General features: G+C 40.8%; 1 protein-coding gene across 1 annotated transcript; it reads right to left on the bottom strand.

The window, feature by feature from the left end:
- Positions 1 to 9,279: 9,279 nt before the first annotated feature.
- LOC137478343 (pancreatic triacylglycerol lipase-like) lies at positions 9,280 to 20,484 on the bottom strand. The gene is made up of 12 exons (XM_068198178.1): positions 20,302 to 20,484; positions 19,388 to 19,542; positions 18,804 to 18,929; positions 16,696 to 16,830; positions 15,550 to 15,658; positions 14,344 to 14,463; positions 13,972 to 14,091; positions 12,422 to 12,540; positions 12,167 to 12,296; positions 11,082 to 11,193; positions 10,582 to 10,749; positions 9,280 to 9,399 (listed from the first exon to the last, which is right to left on the bottom strand). The coding sequence occupies exons 1-12, from the start codon at positions 20,348 to 20,350 to the stop codon at positions 9,336 to 9,338; spliced, it is 1,407 nt and encodes a 468-aa protein (XP_068054279.1). The 5' UTR covers positions 20,351 to 20,484; the 3' UTR covers positions 9,280 to 9,335.
- Between the last annotated feature and the right edge of the window lie 371 nt (positions 20,485 to 20,855).

Here is a 20,855-nt window from a genome sequence, read left to right as displayed (position 1 = left end):
TTCAACTTAGAGACTTGAATGTGAGTATTTAAAAAAAGGAAGACGTTTCCACCACAGCTGGCACAGTTCACAGATGCAAAGATCAATTTCTTACAGCAAAAACTGTCTTGTGCTATCCTTATGCCATATATTGAGTCAGTTAACTGCAGACATTTTTCTGCAAACCAAGAATTTCTGTATTGTCTTTAGTTAACATACGATTGATTAGGTACTGGCTATGATTTTAAAGTAGTACCTGTTTTCTAATTTTTCAGGGATTGTAATACTAGGGAAAGGTTTACTGGATGCCATATCCCAGGAGCTCTGGCCTTGTGTCCAGAGCAGAAGTTACTGGATGAGCCCATGGTGTTCATTACCATGTGATGGCAAAAAAATTAAGAGCTTGGTAGATTGCAGCCACTATGATTCTTCACTCAGTGTCCACAGGTGAACTGACACAGACATGGAGAAATGAAAAATAAATCTAATCTCACTCTGGGAGTATTGTGTGCTGCAGCAGAGCCAAGACACCAAAGGAGGACGATGCCAGACGGAGTGTAAGGCTATGGGAATAAATCACATGGGCTCCATTTTCTTCATGGTGGAAAAAAGCTTATTCTTATTCATGTAAGTCATTTTTATACAGTTTTACAGACCTCGTGTGTGGCTCCCAATTGGTTAGTAGCTTTCTTGCCAATTACTTTCATGGGTTAGTAACAAGTTCTTACCCTGTATTGATTGGTCACTCACATTGGTGTACGTGCAGAAAAAGTTGCTTGTGAGAGATAACTTTCATTTTTCTGTTTAATGGTGTAAAAACAGTTTATACAGGTGCTAGTTGTTTTTTCACCCAGGAATAGATTATTATGCTAACAAATTGCTCACACCAGGGTTGCTTTCACATGGGAACTTGCAGGGTGCTAGCTTCCCTTAGAAGAAATTACATGCTAACAGAGCAGGCCTGATACTGTGAGGCCTTTTTCTTATAATTTTTCCACTTTACTGCAACATAAGGAAACTAAGGAATTGGCTGGAGAGATGTGTGAGCAGGACCTGGATGTGCTAGAACAGAAGCACTGGAGTGCTCCAGCAGTTCCAAGGTCAGGGATAACCATCCCTGCATCAAAGCACAGTGGTGAGATAGAGCTGGGACTGCCAGGGTTTGTTAAACTGCAGCAATCTAAGGAGTTAGAAAGGTGACTCTCCCTTTCCTAAGGGCAACAAGGAGCATTTCCTTCCCTTTGAGGAGTAATCTCTGCTCCTCTAGTAGCAGCTTCCGTCTGCCATCAGCTGATAAGAGCAGACACCAGACTGAACACATCCTCTTCCTTTGTAGTCCAGAAGCAGCCTCGGTGCTTCTCACACACCAGCACCCTGCAGGCACTTGGTAACACACACAGGGCTGCTGGGAATGCATTGCTCAGAAGGCTTATTCTTCATCTTGTGACAATCATCATGGATCTGTTTTCTCAGCCTGTGTCTCCCCACCAATACTTTGCCTAGATGGCTATTGACTCCTCAAAATGAGTGGAGTTGAAGGAAATTAACTGTAAGTAGAGCAGAATCCAGCAGAGAAGGTGCTGGTTCTGCATGATGTATGCAGGAGTTGTATCTAAATGTGGGGTTTTTTTCCACAAGCAACATTCCAGCATCCTTCCTCAGATGATTTTCTCCCTATGTTCTTTGTGTTGGCAGAGGTCTGGATAGCAGCACTGTCTGCAGGGTGTTGTGAACACACAGCCTTGTCCATGAAAAATTCCTTACACAGTGGGCAGAAGAATAGATTTGTCTACTCAGGAAAACAAGGTCAACGTTTCAGCCTGATAATTGTGTAAGGCAGCTGAAGAATCAGGTAACATCACTGAGGACGTTCCAAAACAATTTAAAATTAATGTTGCAGTTCTTTTGTTTTATCTTATGGGTGAAACACATGAGATTGAAGATCAGAAAGTACCACACACTTATTGAGGGTGTTGCAGGACTGAGGAGATGTACAAACTAGGCTGATAATATCCCACCAAAGGTATTTTAATTTCTCCCCTTCGGAGTCAAGTAGCATATAATAATTCAGGGTTTTTTTCTTTTCTCTGTTCAGATCCATCGAGTGTTTTGCTGGCTGCAACTGCAGCTCTGTCAGACCATCACAGGTATTTCATGTAGCTGGAAAGGACTTCAGGTATCAATCATATATCACCTTCTGCTGCAAAACAATATTAGTTCTGCCTAAACTACTCCCAACTTTTATTTAATCTGGTTTTAAAACTTCTGACGTTTAAAACTTCTGACCATTCTGAAATGGTGTTACCTGCTCGGGCAGCTTGTTTGTTTCACTGTCCTCATCTGTCTGAATTCTTACATAATGTCAGCTTTGACTCTCTGTGCTTGTCCTACCCCTAGAGAACATGGGAACAATTCATCTCATTCCTGCCCTGACAGCTTTTGACATTATCTGAAGACCAGTTTCATGCATGCCCTGAATCTAATTATTTAATTAAATCCCAAGTCCTTCAATCATGTTTTATAGACCTGTGATCTTTTTTATGGCTCTGTTGGGAGCTTTGAGGATTAGGCAGTGCATGCTGGTTTCTGGCAGATAAGCATCTTATTGCTGGGAGGAGATTTGGAAACTGATGCTGAAGTTGTTCTGTGGGAACACACGTGAAGGACTCGTGTTGGGAGCATCCCTCTCCAAAACATCCCTGGTGAAGCATCAGCAAACAATGAAATGGGATGTGGGGATTTGAGGCACGTTGTATTTTGTCTTTTGCAAGCATTGATTAAAGGCCTTCCTGTGTTTAAGCTGAAAGGTGTGTGTTTAAACCTTAGGAGCTTGTTACAGGAGTTCATGTTATATTGGCTTGGGTGTGTTTTGGATAAATGGCACTTAGGAGGTAACCACAAGTCATGGTTGTGAAGCAGACTGTGAGTTTTCCACTCTGAGTGCTTTTAGAATTTGCGTCATTAAAGCATTTTCCTTGAACTCCTATACCGTGGAGGTTCTGATAAACTGCTTGTGCTTTGCAGGCCTGAAGTGTGTCGAGCTTTTCAGCTGCAGGAAACGTGCTGCAATGAAAGACTTCAAAGAGGGTGACAAATCTCTGACTTCATGAATGACTTGAGGGGGAAGTTTTGGCAGGATACATTGAGCTTTTTACTCTGAATTTAAAATGCAGGAAAATACTCCAAGCACAGAAAATTGGGTTCCATTCTGAGTTAAAGATTAATTTAATCTGGTAGTCACCCCTGCTTTTGACTAGATGTCAGCACCTCTGGGTGTCTAAATCTCAGTACACACCCCTGTTATTAAAATCGCTGGCTTTTCTCTGTGACTGTTATGGGACATCCTGACCTTTGGAAAATGTAGATCTAAATGGAGAGTTTTGGAAGACAGTGCTTTAGACTCAGTTGTTTAATAGCTATTTTATTCCAATTGGTGGCTGGGGAAGAATCACATGATGTCTTAGGAGATTCCCAATGCTTTATCACCTAAAGCTATGAATGGTTTGATGCCAACAGTGAGTGACAAACCTTGTGCATCACTATTTCCTCTCTGCTTAACCAGTGGAGAAAGCAAAGGTGCTGTAAACAAGAAAACAGCTCACTGTAGTGCAAGCTCTGCACACAGGATTTGTTTCATCTGCTCTGTTCTACTCCTCCAAAGCTGAAATAAAGCATTTTTTACAGTCTCCATGCCCAAAATACCTCACAGGAAAAAAGAAGATTATGGGACTGGTATGAGCAATTTGGTGTGCCCAGAAAACCCTAAAAGATCTGCCCTGTAGATGAGCAGTCCTGGTTGGGAACACCTGAACAGCTGGACCAGTTTTGATACTAAAGCACAGCAAAAGCAACTGGAGAAACTCCTCAAGTTTACTGAACCTTCTGGAGGCTTTTTGTGTGTGAAGTTATGTTAATGTTCCCAGAGTACTATTAGCATATTCACCTACATTTAAATAATTAATTTCCTTGTTATACGCCAACTCTTAATTTTTTGTTCTTTCAGAATTATTGAAATATGTGACAAGAGGTAGTGATATGAGGAAATTCTTGGTTTCTGGTTTGTTAATCAATTCCATAATATCTCATTCTTCACAATTGCTTTATTTAATAGCACCAATTTCTGCTTTCAGGTCTTGACTTCCCTGTTAAGCATTTAAGTTTCAGAATTTTTTTTAATCTTTTAACCTTTATCCCTTTGATTTTTTTTCTCAGCCTATAATTTATTATACAGTCTCCTGTCAGAGGAGGAGGTAGACTAGGTGATTTTTACTGTATTGCAAATTATAATTATTATAGTTATTTGCATTAGTAATGGATTCATTCTTATCACTGAAAACAATTCCATTATCTGATCAGACAGTTATCTTCACACTGTCCGTGCTCATATACTTTTATTAGGCACCTCTTTCTCTGTGGGTCAAAAGGAGAATTATTCTTTGGTGCAGTCACTGTGCTCTCCACTTTCAACATTTTTCCCTGATTAAAGGAAGTTTTTATTACCTTATGAGGATCCTTTGCAATACAAATATGCTGCTTTCTGCTGCTGTGTTGCCATCCCTTCAGACCCAGCAAGGGAGGGCACATGAGCAATGTCCCCTCTGTCACAGGCACCAGGAGAGGCTTCCTAATTCAGGTTCTGTGGGAGGGGATGAGAGGCTGGTTTTCATGACCCAGCAGAGATATTTTGGCTCGTTTGGAATTAAAGCAAAGGTTTGAGGATCTATGGTCTGGCCTTAATGAAGGGGAGAAGCCTCCTCTGCTAAGCCTTCCCTGCGTTCTGTGGGAGGTGGGTGATGGCAGAGGGAGGGTGCAGAGTGGCAAACACATCCTCTCTGGCTCCCTGCGAATTTGTTGTGCCTCTGCAGGGCTATAAAATGGTCAGATGCACTGATTTCTGAACTGCAAGCAAGGGGGAGATGAGAAAGGTTGGAAAGAAATGTGAGGTCAGGGCACAGAATCCCCCGAGGGACTGAGAGCACCTCAGTGAGAACTGAGGGTGGTGGAGAACCCCTGTGCACTTCCCTCCTGATGATTTTTTCCCCCTCATCAAAAGAGAGGAGGCTGGTGTTTGGGTAAAGAATTAAAGACAATACAGAAAAGGTTAGTCTGAGCAGAGAGTTTGTTTAATTTCTTTTTGAGCAGCTCCTGTGGTAGTTTCTGTAGTGTGACTTGGGCTGTAGCCAGAGGACAGAGTGCTTCGTGTTGGGAGAAGGAAGGGGTGGCTCCTGCTCTTCCATCACCCCAGGCAGGACAAGCTTATCCATGTAATTAAGGAGATGACTGTATATATTCCTCCTCCATGAAGAACCTCTTCTGAGTGAGAAATGTTGCTGCACTTAGGGCTGCACTCACTTTCCAAAGAGGATAATCAGGACTCCCAGAGAATCCATCCTCTGAAACTGCACACCCCAAGCTGAGGCACCCAAGCCACCAGTAATGTTCCTTACTGTTATTTTTCATGTGGAATTGACACTTAGGTTATATAAATTATATGCTAAATTACAGTAATGTGAATTATTAGCTGAACAAATGCATTACTGTGGAGGTTTAGATCCCTTTTTCCCCCCTTCACCTCCCTAATTGGTTAGATGTGAAGCCGTTATCTACTTAATGCAATTAAAGGTAATATTTTTCTTAGGATAAACACACAACAATAATTCCATGGGCCAGAGCACAAAGAGGGACTTGAATGCAACTTTTGTCTTTGGGTCTCACAAAACAGAGGTCATCAAAGTGATAGCAAGTGCAGTAGCCAGGCAGTTGTTACTGTGTAATTGAACACAACATTTAAACTAATTTAAAGAGTACTTTGCTTCCTGTTTCTGTTTGTCTGCAAGCACAGTTTAGAAGTGTCACATAGGGCACTATTAGTGTTTTTTGATTCAGAGCTGTGGAGCATCACATCAATCCTCTCCTTTCTTCCTCTGCCCTCTGCTGATCTTTTTTGACTTACTTTTTACTTCTCTTTAAATTTTAGAAGAAAAATGGTATCTGAACTTTGGCGAAAAAATGGTGTTTTTTCCAGTGAATATCTCTTTTGTCAAAAAAATTGCTCCCAGTTTATATCAGCAACAAGATGTTAACAAATTTAACCTTGTTTTTCCACACTTTATACAACCACACGTAGTATATATTTCTGAAGGATGAGGGTGGGGAAAAACAGTTTGGGAATTAAACTCCAATCAAGAAAAAAACAGCCTTCAAGGCACAACATCATAAAATTCCTATTTGCAACCTCGGAGGACGCATCCCAGGAAGGAATGGAAATAAATACACAGCCATAACACTGTCAGCTGGGGCTAGGTGATGAAAGCTCTAACATGACAAACTAGATTAAAAAAAACCCTCCAGAGGTTTGGGAAGGAGAATTCATCAATGCCAAATTAAGATATGCTCAAATATTTCTTGAAAGATAGAACCTCATTATGCTACTGATTTATGGAGCAAAGTAATGACTGTGGACAGCATTGTCTAAAGACAACAATGAGCGCTGCTATATCCCAGTAATAATGAGAGTCACAAGAAATCTTCAATTTTTATTTTTTTTTCTAATTCGAAGATGATTTGTAATAAAGGGGGTAAATGAGTCGCACACAGTAGTCTAAAATGTAATGGAAATACGTGGCCCAAGTTGTTCCCATATTTAAAATATTTAAAATTCTTCTTGCAATGCTGCCCACCAACAAAATAATAGTAATTTCTGGCAGGAATTATAAAACCTTAACTATAGCACAAAGCGTTTTTCACCAAATTACTCACTCTATATCCACAATTACAGCCCTTTTTTTTTTCTTACGCTGATAACAAAAGATACATTTTAAGATTCTCGCTGTGCTACTCTTCCTTTAATAAATAAAGTGAGCTTTTCAAAAGGCACAAAACGATGCAGCTAAAAATCAAAACATTTCTACATTTAAGGATGCAATCAAAGACTTGCCGTGAATGGTGTGATATTAAAGTTAAAAAAAAAAAAATCAATTTGCTGTGTATTTTTGACCGTAGTTTGTCACAAATACCATTCCCAATAGATAAGAATGATTATATGGTAAAGAGCATAATTTATATATCTCAAGCGTTCTGCTTTTGTCACTGCCATCGTTAAGGAATTTGACACGTTTGCAGGAGAACAATATATGTCAACTGAAATATATACCAATTAGCCCTAAATGGGACACTGAAATGAATGATGCATGTGCATGCTATACTTACAAGTAATAACATGTGGTTTAAAGTCGCTCGCGTTTTCAAACAAGAATTCTTTTTATGTTGTCATTTAAAAAATCTAATATTTCAAAAGGTCAGGAATAAATAGCACCATTAGCATTAAAAGCTAGCTAAAGGGAAAGTAATTTGTTGTTCATTTAACATTGCATTTTATGTAATAGCTTTGTAAAGTGTTCGGGGTGGGGGGAGAGATTTTACTCTGCTAAAACAGGATGACGGCAGCTCCAGTTCATTATTAAAAGGAGATTTTTTATTATGCTATTGTCAACTTTAACGTCTTGATTCTGTTAGGTGTTTGTTAAAATTACATGGGCTGCTGAAGTGGCTATGGCAAAGGATAATGCTGAGAATATCATAACTGTCAAAACAATTGTGTAGGCAAGAACCTGCTTATTCCAAGATAATGGAACAAAAGACAAAGGAGAAACTCTTCTGCAGTGTTAGGAAGTTAATAGCCCTGTTGTGGTTTCCTCAGCAGGAGGCACCGAGATCAGGACACCAACTCCTAGGAGAGACAAACAGGGAAGGCAGAAGGAAGCAGGCCATGCCAAAGGGATGGGGGCTACATGAAAACCCAGCATCAGACACCAGCTCCCCTGTCCATGGCTATTCATATACCCAGAACTATTTATCTTCCTGGAAAGGGTTTGTGTGTTCCTCCAAGGACTGGATGAAGTGTGAAAGCCTCTGTTCCTGTGGCTAGATCCTCTTCCTCCTGCCCAACTGCAGCCATGCAGCTGTGGAAAGCCAAGGGAGGCATAACAGGAGCAACCCAGAGCTGGACTTAGCAGAGCCTGATGCAGGACAAAGAACTCAAAGCCTTGTATTTATTAACGTCTGACTCTATTATTCTACCACTATAAGACAGACCACATTTGTGAAAAACTGGAGACAAAATAAATGCCAGCTTTTAAGTGTCCTGGACAGCACAGGCTGGGAGGAAAACATACAAAGAGAACTCTGCTGTGTGCTTGCTGCACTTGCTGCTGCCTGAGGAGCTGCACAGGGAGAGAAGGAATGTAGCAGAGGGAATACTCCAGGAATTCTGCAAATTCAACCAGGCTGGTGTTGAATATTTCCAGAGATGGGGCACCTAACACATCTCAGGGCAACCTGTGCCAGTTTCAGCACTCCTGTAATACAGAACTTCTTCCATACATCTAATCTAAATCAAATAGTACCTTTTAATCTGAGCAAGAAGCAGAAGCGCAATTTAGAAGATTTTTAAACATAAAAGCAAGCCTGCATGTCTCTGACTGAAATTCCTGGAGGATATTCTCTTCAGTTGTGTAAAAGCAAGGAGCACTTTGGCTTTTATATAAAGAACTTACTTCAGCCCAGGGCACCTCCATGGGTTGCTAATCTTCAGTGCTGATGTTTCTTTGTCTACTATTTACATCCCCTATCTCCTTTCCATCACCCTGTGAGAGCTGGCAGAATGCACTCAATTAAAAAAACAAACAAAGAAATCCAACCCAAAAAACCCCACTGCTTTTTTTTCTATTCTAGAAAAGTAGTGCTCCAACACAAAATAAATTGGTTTCCACCTCCACCACTACACAGAATCTAAAGCCTTGCAGGGAGGTTGATGTCCTTCAGGACAGGGTGTTCTGGGTGAGGAAAGGTCATCCAGAGAGACAGAAGGAGCAGAGTGCCCCAGTCTGGGGAACATCAGGAGAAAGTGAGAGAAGGTCCCCAGGAGCAGTAGATGTGTGTAGCAGCAGATCCCCAGCAGTTCTGTGAGGTTTTATCAGTGAAGATGAGCTTCCTCTAGCAGCAGAGGAGACACAGCCCCCGTGTCCAGCAGAACGCTGAGGGACACGAGGCAGGATTACATGAGGACAGAAATGAATTTTTTTCTGTTACCTGCCCTCTTTCCTCTTGCTTGAAATTATTTTGAAACAGGCGGAAAGCAGGGGAATTCTTCAACATATTTTGGCACATTCACTCCTAAAGCCACTCTAAAAATTCTGTCTATACAGAGGTATCCACAGACTTAACCTCTGCGTCCCAAACCAGTAAAAACCACCCCAAACAACACACACACCAGCAATATTACAGCTGCAGATTCCAGTGTTTTCTGTATGAGTAGCTTTTATTGGTAGCAAGGATTTGGGGATCCAAATGTGCTGTTAGCAAGCAGTCAGAGTCTGCAGGACATCCTCCCTCACAGTCTCAGAACCACAGAAACGGTACCTGAGGATAACGGAAATGAAAGCACCTTGAGCTGTCAGCAGTTGTTGAAATTATACAAATGGATTTACTTTGATGGTAACACAACCTGATTTGTCATTTGAGGCAACTGAACAGAGCAAACTTTGAGCTTCTAAATTTGAAATATTACTGCTGGGGAAAGTTTTGGTAGACTGTATTCATTCTGCTTCATTGCCCACCTTACTTTAGTGTCACAATTCTCGGGTTTTCCCCCAGACTTTGTGCTACCATCTCTACAGAGATGGCCACAACTACTTGTGCAAAGGTCACAAGTCAGTAGAAGGGTGAGTACAGAAATACACTTTGTCAGTAATATGCTTTGGTGACTGGAAACTACAACCAGACTTAGGACGTCTGCTTAAGGTGAGTTCAAGTGCTGCTTGGCCGTAATAATTTCACTTTGTTTTAAACTGTTTCCACCTCCCATGTTGTCTTTTATGTGATGGAATTTTAACTGTGCATTTGAAAATAGAATAAATAAAATTTAAACTGTACCTCCTGTTCTATGTACTAACTCATGATGTGGATAAAATAACTGATCAAGAAAATGAAGGCATTCATGTTTAAAAGTCCAGGAAAACTAGTAAAACTGAATCAGTAAACCATGCTTCTATAATCTGAACATCCAATCCATACTTCACAAAGTCTTGAGAAATCAATTTTAGCCTCTTTCCCTCAGCTTTATGTATAGCACGCTCCAAGTGTTAGAGTTCCTCATTGGAAGGGTGGGTTTATTATCACCATCCTCTTTAATCAATCATGACCTTAGGGGTCACCAACACCAATGGAACACCTGGCTGGTTCCAGCTGACAGTGAATCCGACCCACAAATCATCTGGTTTTGTGGACAGTAGGAGTTTGGCAAGAATGGTGCTGACATTCCAAGCCACCATTAACTTTTCTCATCCAAAGGGTTATACAGAAATTTGCTCTTCTAAAGCCTGGAGAGATTTTCAGTTATTTAAGGCAAAGGGTTGAAGTAGTAGTGAATAGAAGTATGGATGAACAGTGTCTTGAAAAGAAGGAATGAAAAGGTTTCCTTGAGAATCTTTTCCTTTTAATGACTTAAACAGCTTTTCTTGTGAAAAGGCTTCCACTCCATTTATAATTTTGTCACCTATCTTCTCCAGTAACTTTTAAGATTTTCACAATGTGTATACTTACTCTGTTCTGTTTAGTCCAGCTTCTACTGTGATAGTAGCAGCTCCCAGTTTAGGAAGAGTTGGGTTTATCCAGTTGTTGTTCCAAAGAAATTTAACCTTGGTAACTTCTCCTACATTAATTTCTGCATCAATATAGGCTGTGTAAGTGTTGTCTGGTTTGAGGGTGCCCCTGTGAAAAACAGCATTTTATGGATGTGAGGCATGGCAACATTTACAGTTAATTACCAGTCTTGTCAAAGGCTCTGCCTGTGGTGGCAAGAGGGTAGGAATTTAGCAGAGAGACAACATTTATCCTATTATATGGCAGCAACATTATTGCCAGATTTCTGATGTAATTCATCCCAAACCACTGTTTTTCAGAGGCAGCAAAGGCAGGTGGGCCTGATATGCTGCCTTTTTTTTTCTTTCTTCATAAGATTAATTTAAACAGAATTATTAATTACAAATACAAATTAAAGGCTCTAGAAGAAAAGTTTATTTTCTATTGAATTGTTAACTTACTTGGTGATCTGGTGCTGCTTTGTGTTCCCACCAGTGCCATACAGGGCAACATTTACATATCCTTTTACTTTGCTCTTTCCAGAGAGGGTCACGGTTACTTTGTACCTCCAAACTACACAGAAGAAATACAACTACTTAGACTGTACCCAGGGAGAAACAGCCCCCCAAAATATTAAATTCTAGGTTTTTTTTTTTTTTGTTTTTGTGTCTGTACAGTATAGTTGAGAGCAGAAAATACAAAAACACGAGTGAGTCAAATCTGTTGTTATGTCTTAATGAGATCAACATGAGAAACAGAAGACATTTGTTACTTTCTGAGAGAAAAAAGACAAAACTAGTTCATGTTGTAGTAAATACGATACAGATCTCAGCATTTTGACCATGAAGGTTTTCATACAGAGTGAAGCTGGAAATAAAGGGGTGTTAGGGATAAATACAGATACAGAATCTAAGCAGCACGAAAGAATTCTGAAGCTCCAGAAAAATAATTTTTGTGGGTGGGAACTTCCTTGTAGAGTGCAATTAGCAAGAGGAGCTCAAGAAGATTCTGATTTGTGCTTACAAGGGCAAACTAAGCAGTGTGTTGTGAGAGCTGGCATTTACGATAACTGAGGTTGTAAAGGAGCTCATCTTGTCCATCCAGTTCTGAAACCAGCTGTGATCAGCTTGTTCTTGGCCTTTGTCAAATGGAGTTTTTGGCATTTCCAATGATGGAGATTTCCCAGCTTCCTTGGGCTCCTCTTCCTGCATTTAACCACTGCCACTGTGATGTAATTTGCATATTATTTAATAAGAAATTCCCTTTCTGCAACTTCTGTGCATTGTCTCTCCTCCCTTCTCCTTGAACCTTGCAATCCTCTAAACATCTCAGTACCCTCCACTAGACTCCAGAGTTTGTGAGGAGCTTTCTTGTCCTGTAGGGCCCCAAACTGGCATTAGTGGTGGGGAAAAAGAGTTAAAAAGCATGAGGAACAGAAGAGAATTTGCACTGTGATGAGATCTGTTCATCTGCTAAAGTTAACTGTCAAACAGGAGAGTAAATTTTTTATGAGGAGTATGTAGCAATGGAAGCATTCAAAACTCACGAGGAAAATCCCTGGCCTCTCCAGTATTCAGGTAAAATTTCATGAAATCATTTTTAACCTTGTCCTTGAATTTGTCTGCATAGTGACCCATATTTGGGCATCCCTCTTCTGGGCATGGGAAACAGTTTCCCTAGTGAAAACAAATATATCTATTAATAACATTATCCAGCCAGACAAGGAAAAAAAATAGTCGAAGGATTTATTTTTAATAATGTTTTCAATAAGGTCCATCCCGAAGCTCTGAGAAATACTTACTTCTTGAAAAACGTCATATGAAGGACAAAGATAGCCTAAAAATCCGTCAGGGTAGATGATACTGTCCGAGTAATACTTGTAACTCCGCAAGTGATTGCAAGCCACAAAGTCCCGAGTTCCTGCGAAAAGATACCCCCAGGTTAGTTCTCCTTTTCTCTTCCCACTCAAGGAAAGAAACCCATGTCACTGACATGCATCATTCCTCCTCAAAAGCCTCATCACATTTCCTGGAGAATCAAACGTGAGGTTGGAACCTTACTCGCTTCTGATGCACTCACGCCCTAAGGAATGTCCCTGGCTCAACAGGTATAAAATGCAAACTCGAAATGCTTTGTGGAGACCGACTGTGCAGCTCAGCCCAGCCCCTGCCCCTCAAAAAACACTTATTCAAGCAATCTGACCGAGTTTAACAATAGAAACCAGAGCTGCCTGAAGCAGGTCTTTTGTAGGCAACAGTTTCATTACCATAACAAAGGAAAACCGAATGAAAAGTATTTAACAGTGAACTTCCTAGGGCAGTGCTGATTTGCTCCAGCTGAGGGTTTCAAAACAAAATTGTTATTATTTGGGGGGTACTTAAGAAAGGGAGACTCTTAAAATTAAAATAATGAATATATTATTTTCCTTTGTGTTGCCTGTATTTTCCTGACTTCGGGTTAAAAAGAAGACCATGTACTATGCAGTTATTTCTTTGTGCTTTAATTCCCCATTATTGATAAGAAGTTTACTCTATCAAAAAAAAAAAAAAAAAAAGGGCGAGAATGAAAAAGTAATGCCTCCAGCTGCATTGACTAAAACCTGGAGTAAAAGGCTAGCTATCACAAATCAGATAATGGATTCCCAGAGTTTAAGTTGTTTGCAGTAGTGTAGGAAAGACCTCAGATAATGTGTTGGAAAATCTCCACAGCAGAAATCTTCGGGGTTTTTTTTTTTTTTTTTTTTTTAATCTTATGTGCAATTTAATTTTAGAAAGATACATAGGAATCCTCTGATACTTAGAGATTTTATTAGAACCACGTAAAACAACAAAGTTGTATTTGAGCCACTATGTGCCAATCTTTTTTTAGCTGCCTAAAAATAGACACAATGACATCACTTCAATGCAACTCTGATTGTAATCTGTAAATCAACAAGGAATCGAATTAATTGCTCTGTCTCCAAAGAGTTTCAGCTGAAGACACTCTCCCAGGAGTAGCTGTGAACATCTTTGCCCAATTCCACCAGAGCTGCCGCTGGGCAATTAGACACAAAATGCAATGTGTTGTTAAAAGACCCTTCAAAATGTTTGGCACAACTCCAGCAACTTTTGTTTCTGATATTAGATCCTTTAGAGGAAACACATTTTCCAGAGGCAAACCCTTTGTCTTGTTTATTTTTTAATAAGCTCTGGAAAAGTGGTGTGCTCTGAGCATCTTAACAGCTTCACTGCAGTCTGCAGCTGCCATTGCTGCATACACCAAAAGCTAATGTAAAACACCTGAATTAAGGAAAGATAAGTGGCTACATTTTAAGGGCTTCCCCTGAACTGGTAATGCAAACAACACTCTTACCTTCCCAGATGCCATCGAGATCTACAATCTGTGAGACAGGGTTCTTCCCACACCCGGGCATCTCCTTTCCTCCGTTTGGATAAAAGTCAATATGTCCTATAGCTGGGCTCATACCAAAACCTGGAGCATTTGAAACAGGGGGTAAGCATGTTTTAAATTAATGTTCTCTCATACCTGTAGCTGCTGGCTTCACATTTGCCTGTGCGTGGTGTTTTAGAACAGGAGGCGTTAGCGACTGAAGTGGTGAATTCGTTCTGTTCTGCCCCAGCACAACAGCCTTGGTGAACAATCAGGACACTGAAGTGCCACAGGGCATAAATAATTCAGTACAGTAAATAATAAGTAATTAGCAGAATAGAGCTGCATACTCACCTAAGTTAGGGATTGTGGGAGCTGAGTCTGTGTGGATAATGTCAACAAAGTCTGCATCAGATTTATCCAGTCTGACTTCAGTTGGAGTGCCTTGAAAATAAGGCTGTGCAGGGTCCAGTCCTGAGAGATAAAGAGTAGCGTTATGTATAAATAATGTAGGCGTAGAATCACTTTAGATATCATGGATTGATTGTATACAGCGAATATCACAAATACAGTTGCCTATGGTTCTTATATCTAGGTAATATAGGCATTAATAAAATGAGGATGTGTGCTCTCTCTTACCAAGTGTTTTTTCTCCCAGGAAGTTACCTGTAGGAAGCCTATTAAATTTTACTGCTTTATCTGCTTACAGCAACACTGAATACCAACATTTGGAATTAACTTTTTTTTTAATTGAACCTCTCTTTAGTAACATTACTCAAACTGAGGTTACTGTGTCTGCATCCCAAGTAACTGATCCATCTGTGTGGTTTCTAGAGTCCCTTGCTTGAGAGTACTCAGAGGAATTTGTGCTGATAGCACCCCTCCCTGCTTGGAGGTGTTGAAACCTGCCTGCCTACATCGGGCTCCAGTCAGATTTTGGGAAAAAAACATCTAGTTTTGAAGCAGTGAGCTTTGCTTTTGAACCTAGCAGAAAATGGAATCAATTTGCTTCCCAAATTGCTGCAGCAATTTCAGGTGCTTGTAAAGTCTTGCAAATTGCACAGTTTTTGCTGCCTTATACTTGCATCTCTTCTTGACCCTAGGCAACTTATTCTGGGCTTGCTTTTAAACTGAATTTTGTAGACTATTAGTCCAAGTTTCACCAAGCCTGAAATCCCCGAGGAAAAATAACAATTGAAAAGGGTTTTGTTAATAATGTCCAAAATTGTCTTTTATCCATGAAAGGCCACTCTGCTTTATGCACTATGCCCTTGGCATTGCCTCCATGATGAATCAGGAGATCAAACCCACAGCTTTACCCTCTAGAAGTGCTGAACACGTTCAAAAAAATCCCTTTGCTGTATAACACGCGTGCAAGAAAAATAACTATCACACTCTTTTTCCCACCATTTAACACAGCCCTGCTCCTCGCGGTAGAGCGTGAAAGGAGCAAAATATTCCAAATACCCCCGCGTAGGCTGCAGCCCACGGGTGCAGCCAGAGGGGAAGTGAGCAGCAGGGTTTTGTGTGGGGCTCTGGCGAGGTGGCAGGCTCACTGACCGGTGATCCTGCCGATGCCCGGGCGCCTCCGGCCGGCCTCGCCTGCAGCGTGCGCTCCCAGGCTGTGGCCGATGATGTGGACGTCGGCTGGGGAGTAGCCGTACTCATCCTGCCAAAACAGCAAGAAACAAACATTGCTGTGCCCCTTGGCATCAGCTACAGGGAACGTTTAAAAGGGGCTGGGAAGCTACTTTTAATTTGCCTGCTGGCTCAGGAACTCCTCTAGGATTTTGGTGTCTCTTTGCCAGTTAGTTCTGTCCAGTACATAGATTTTCCAAACCTCCTTATGCAGCTGCTGCGCTGGTTTGGAGGTTGTAACTCCAGACAGCTCTGCTAAGAGTCCTGAGAGGCTCTGTATCCTTCCAGAGGGCCATTAAGGTTCACAGAATGCTTGTCTGCCTTGCAAGAATAGGCCAGGCAGGAACCCTTAGTTACACCTGGAGGGATAAGCACCACGCACAGCTGGAGGAGGCCATGAGATGAGAAATGCCTTCAGCCTTTTTGGGCAGGAATTCAGTAGCTGCAATGCAAATGTGGAGAATGAGAGGTGGGTCAGAGCACTGCTAGACCCAGCACACCCTCTGGTTTTAGTCATTTATAGTTCTTTTATGGGAAATTCGTGTTGAAAGCAATTAGATAAAGAGAAGGCTTCAGACCAAGCTTCACTTCCCATGTGAAGCTGGCTGCAAAAGGAGCCACCTCCTGGGGGTTTGGGCACTGTCCACCACAGCTTTCCCTGGGGCAGCTGGTGGGTCCTGCCTGTCCCCAGCCAGTGCTGCCAGCTGGTTTTTTGGTGTTCTTGTGAGCTCATTGGTTCTGTCTCCATGAGAAAGAAGTTTGCCATATCCATTAATTCTGCATATTTAGTTTTACACTGCATTTGTTAACATCCACAGAATAACTCTTTGGCTGTACTATGAGAATTTCTTGTAGAATTTCCTCTCCTTAAGTTGGCAGGCCCCGCTGCTATCACACAATATTCTCCTTAAAAAAAAAAAAAAATTGTGCTGTTTGTTTTCAGCACAACTGATCGTGGAGTAGAGGACAATATCTTCTGCTGGTTACATCCACATCTGTGGAAGTTCCAGAGCTGTATTTCTTTCAAATCAGTATTATGCTGTAGCTTTAGAAACAGCAGACTCTTACCATGAGGACATTCACAAAGTAAGCGATTTCAGCGCCCACGACACGGACGTTGTTTGATGCCTGGGTGTACTGACACCTTGCACCTCTCATCCAGTTCACACAGATGCAGTTCACATCTTCCACAGTAAGCATCCTCTGTTTTGTAAAACAAAAGTAAAATCCATGGTAAATACAGTGTGGGATCAGTTCATGTTGGTCATTGTGGCTCAGCTGCTCGATCTTGTGTGAACTTGTATGAGAATGATTTGAAGACAAAAGCTGTAGCATGGATGTGTGCTCAGAGGGGTCTGTGTGATCACACAATGCTGAAAGAGGGTGATAGGTAATGTAGTAATAATTTCATATACCCAGAGCAGTATTTTTTACAGAAAGGAGAACAATATCAATAATGACACTTTCAATTTTTATTTTCAATCAAACTTGGTATGTAACACTAAATAACAGCTCTACTTATGCACCTATTCACTTCAGTGATTTAAAAGTACTACTTTAACTCAAATTCAATTAGGATAGTTTTGATAGTAAATGTCAGTAGTGGTTTTCTGATGCAGATTTGTATGAAAGATAATGTTTTTATAAGATGGTGTGCAAACTGTTGGTGTTCATTTCGTATTTATGGCTGTATTTGGAAATATGTATATGCAGGCAGAGACTTTGCCACAGAATCAGAAGCTTTACTGTTCTCCATTGAGCTGTACTGTTTGGCTAAAAGTATTTTGTTTTAGCAGCTTAAGTATATGGCAACAAATGACAAAGGACAAAAAAGGCAATAAAAGTGTCTGTGACCATACTAGATGTGGTAAAAATCAATATGCAGATAGGATTATTGCTTTATTGGAGGGAAAGCAAGTAACAGATACACAGAGGAGGATTGATGTATTCACAATCCCTTTTGCTCCGCTCTTTTATTGAAAAGATTCACTGAAACCCATTTGTTTCTAAATATAAACTAGAGTATTGTGATAAAACACAGGCTAGCATAATAGATGAAGAATTTAAGGATTTATCTCATGCCTCTACATCCTGGAAAATTGATCAAATAGATTTAAGGGACAAGCTGAAAAAAAATTGTGAGCTATTTCATTGATTGTGAAGTTCCAGGAAACAAACCTCTCTTTTAAAGTGCAAAATGTAAGACAGAAAATTATAAAAGCATCAATCTGCTTCTGATACTTGAAACAAATTATTAAATGACAAATCCAACAATCATCCATTGGTGTTCTTTTCTTTTGATCTAGCATCAGAAGAAGCAGGCAATGGGGATGCAATGAATGTGAAATACCTTGATTTTAGTTTCACATTGTTCCTCATACTTTTCTCATAAGTAAAACAGGAATACAGTATTTTAAAAATTTGTAGTGATGTTAATGGTTGAAAAACCTTATCCTCAAAGTGCCATCAACTGGTATTTTGCTCTGTGCTGCATGACCAGGGGCTTTCATTAGCTCCAGCTGCAATTAAAAGCATGTTTGGAGGACTTGAGAAAACCACAAGCTGGAATTGCACTATGCATAAGGACAGAGTTAGGAAATAATTTGTGGAATTAGCACAAAAATCAATAAAGCAGAGTGCTTTACTACATTCAGTGCTCACAGCAAGTCCTAGGTTGAAAGCTTTGTTCAGAATGCTCCCCTTGAGGTCCCGTTTGGATGTACATTTTTATGGCTTTATTGCTTTTGGCAATGGCCAGCCCATGTCCTCCAGCAGCCCAAACCTTCCTGATAGCCCTTCCACTTCTAGAAGCCTTCTCTTGGCTGCAGAAACAGGATGCAGGAGCTATGAGACTGGAGTTATTTCTGGAATCACCCGGGTCCTAGCCAGTATCTCACTCCAGGGTTCGTGTTCTTTTTACCAAGAAAAAGGGCATTTACTGAGTCAAATCTTCTTGTCACTGCACTAAAGAGAAAAGCTCAATGCATTTTACCTCATGATTTCCTCAAGGTGCAAAGCTACATCTTTGATGTGGTAATAATCTGAAAATGTGAACTATTTTTTGCTTTCTTATCGCTATGAATACCATGAGAAAAATTGGTAAGAAATAGAGAAAACAGACAATTTATATGGATGTATTTATAAATGCAAATTAAGGGTGCCCCTGTGATACCCACCTTGCACATGTCTGACAGCCAGTTTTCTTCTCCACTGTCTACAAATCCATGTACAATAAATCTGGTCTTCCTGCTTGCTTTAAAATTTGAGACCTTGATTGTTGAGTTGTCAACAGCAGACACCTCCTACATTAATGTAGATTTAAAAATAATTAAATTAGCATAGATAAGAACTTAATAAACCTTTAAATCTGCTTTCTGTAAATAAGCTTGCATAACTGCAAAGACCTGAACCGTGCTTATCTGTGCAGATGTTTAAAAGTTTTGCAATGTTGAACTCATCTGCAAGAATTCACATGAAGGTTCATGTGTATCTCCATTTGAAGCAAGCTTTGACACCCATCTTGGAGCAGACAACACTTCAGCATGCTTTGATTTTATCTGTGGAAAAAAATTACCCCAAAATGCTCAGTTTCCCAGTAGTTCTCAGTGGGGGACCCTACCAAGGAGATGGAAGATGTGGTCTTTTGAATAAAGTGAAAGTTTGGCCGTTTTTAACACTTTTCAGGAAAACAGCTGGAGTCTGTGTTTATTTACAAGTTTTGCATGAGATTCACTAATGTTTAAACCGTGACAGTTCTTACTTGAAAGTTATCAGTGTTTTCTCTAGTGTACAGGAGGAACTGAGTGTCTACACTCTCTGGTTTCCAGGGTAATTTGTAGACTGGCCTTTCCATAGTCCCAGACCATGGCATGTCATCTGTGAAGCACCCAAGCCTTTCAAAGCAAACTTCTCTGCCTGTAGCATGAGGACCAAAAAAAAAAAAAAAAAACCAAAAAAGTGTGAATGAGCAGAGAAATGGAGCAGTCAGAACTCATAGCATGGCTTCTCTGGGGGTCTTTTTTTTTATCCTGGAGGATCCCACAGATTACAGAAAGCCAAGACCAGCAGTTGCCCTTTCCTAGATTTTGAGAGGCTGCGGTTTGCCCCAGGGAGAGAAGCCACCCTATTGCTCACCAACAGAGTCTTCAGAGGAGTTCCTCTGTGGTATCCCTGGCTACCCTCCCCCAGCTGTTGCTTTGCCTAAGGCAGAGACAGCTGATGAGTTTCTCTTAATGCCAAGCAAAAATATTGCAGATAATCAGCAATAAATTGAGATGTGCTGAACAGCTGACTGCACATGGGAAGTCTTATACTACACAAGCCAGTGTCTTCTGCTGAATACAAAGCTATGCCTTCATTAGACTGCCTCCCCACCCTGCCCTGGCTTTTTTTCCCATTTCCATCATTACTAAGAAACAATTCCCTGTGTTTAATAGAGCAGTAGCTTTGTTCTCAGATAGGAAACGTCAGCTTTTCTCGCTCACTCCTAGGGCAGAATTCCCAGAGGGGAGAAGAAAGACAACGTGCACACTCTCATCTCACCATTCCTGTATGAACCACATTAACCTCAATCAGTAAGTTTTAAGGCACCAGGGTGTAGAATAACACCTAGAAAATAGGTGGAAAATACAGCAACATAGAAAGGCAATACAAACGCTAAGCCCATATGCTTACCTTCTGCTGCACTGAGCAGAAACAGGGCAAGGATCCAAATTCCAGGCATCTGGAACAGCAGAAAAAGAAGCAGCTAGGATTTGCTAACCCTCTCATTTAGCAAGCAGACTCAGCCCCCTGGCGCTGAATTTTCTCAAGGTGAGCAGAGTGCCTGTTGTTTCTGCAGGATGTCTCCCTGACTACTGTGTGTGCCAGACAGGTGTGAGTCAGCTTTGTGTTTGCTCGCTCCATGAGAGACTGGGGCCCATAAATATACAAAAGCATAGCTTAAATCCAGGCTGATTTTTCCCTTCTAATCAGATGTACAGGAGCTACTTTAGAATTAGCATGAGAGCTAGAGAACATGAGTGTGATTCCTCTTCACGCTCCTGTGCTGTGGGAAGCCACAAATCTGACAAGGTACAAGAAAAAAAACCCAGACATGAACCACTTACAATGCAGCCTTGAAGCTCCTGGCATTTATGTGTGACCTTTGCATGTACTTTTATAGCCTGGTTTATCCTTGGAAAGTTTCCTAGAAAGATAGGAATATTTGTTTCAAGTTATGGTTTATA

This window comes from Anomalospiza imberbis, chromosome 8 (genome assembly GCF_031753505.1).
Source record: "Anomalospiza imberbis isolate Cuckoo-Finch-1a 21T00152 chromosome 8, ASM3175350v1, whole genome shotgun sequence".
Classification (NCBI taxonomy): domain Eukaryota; kingdom Metazoa; phylum Chordata; class Aves; order Passeriformes; family Viduidae; genus Anomalospiza; species Anomalospiza imberbis.
The sequence above is the reverse complement of the archived record's forward strand: the minus strand, read 5'-3'. Positions and strand labels throughout refer to the sequence as shown.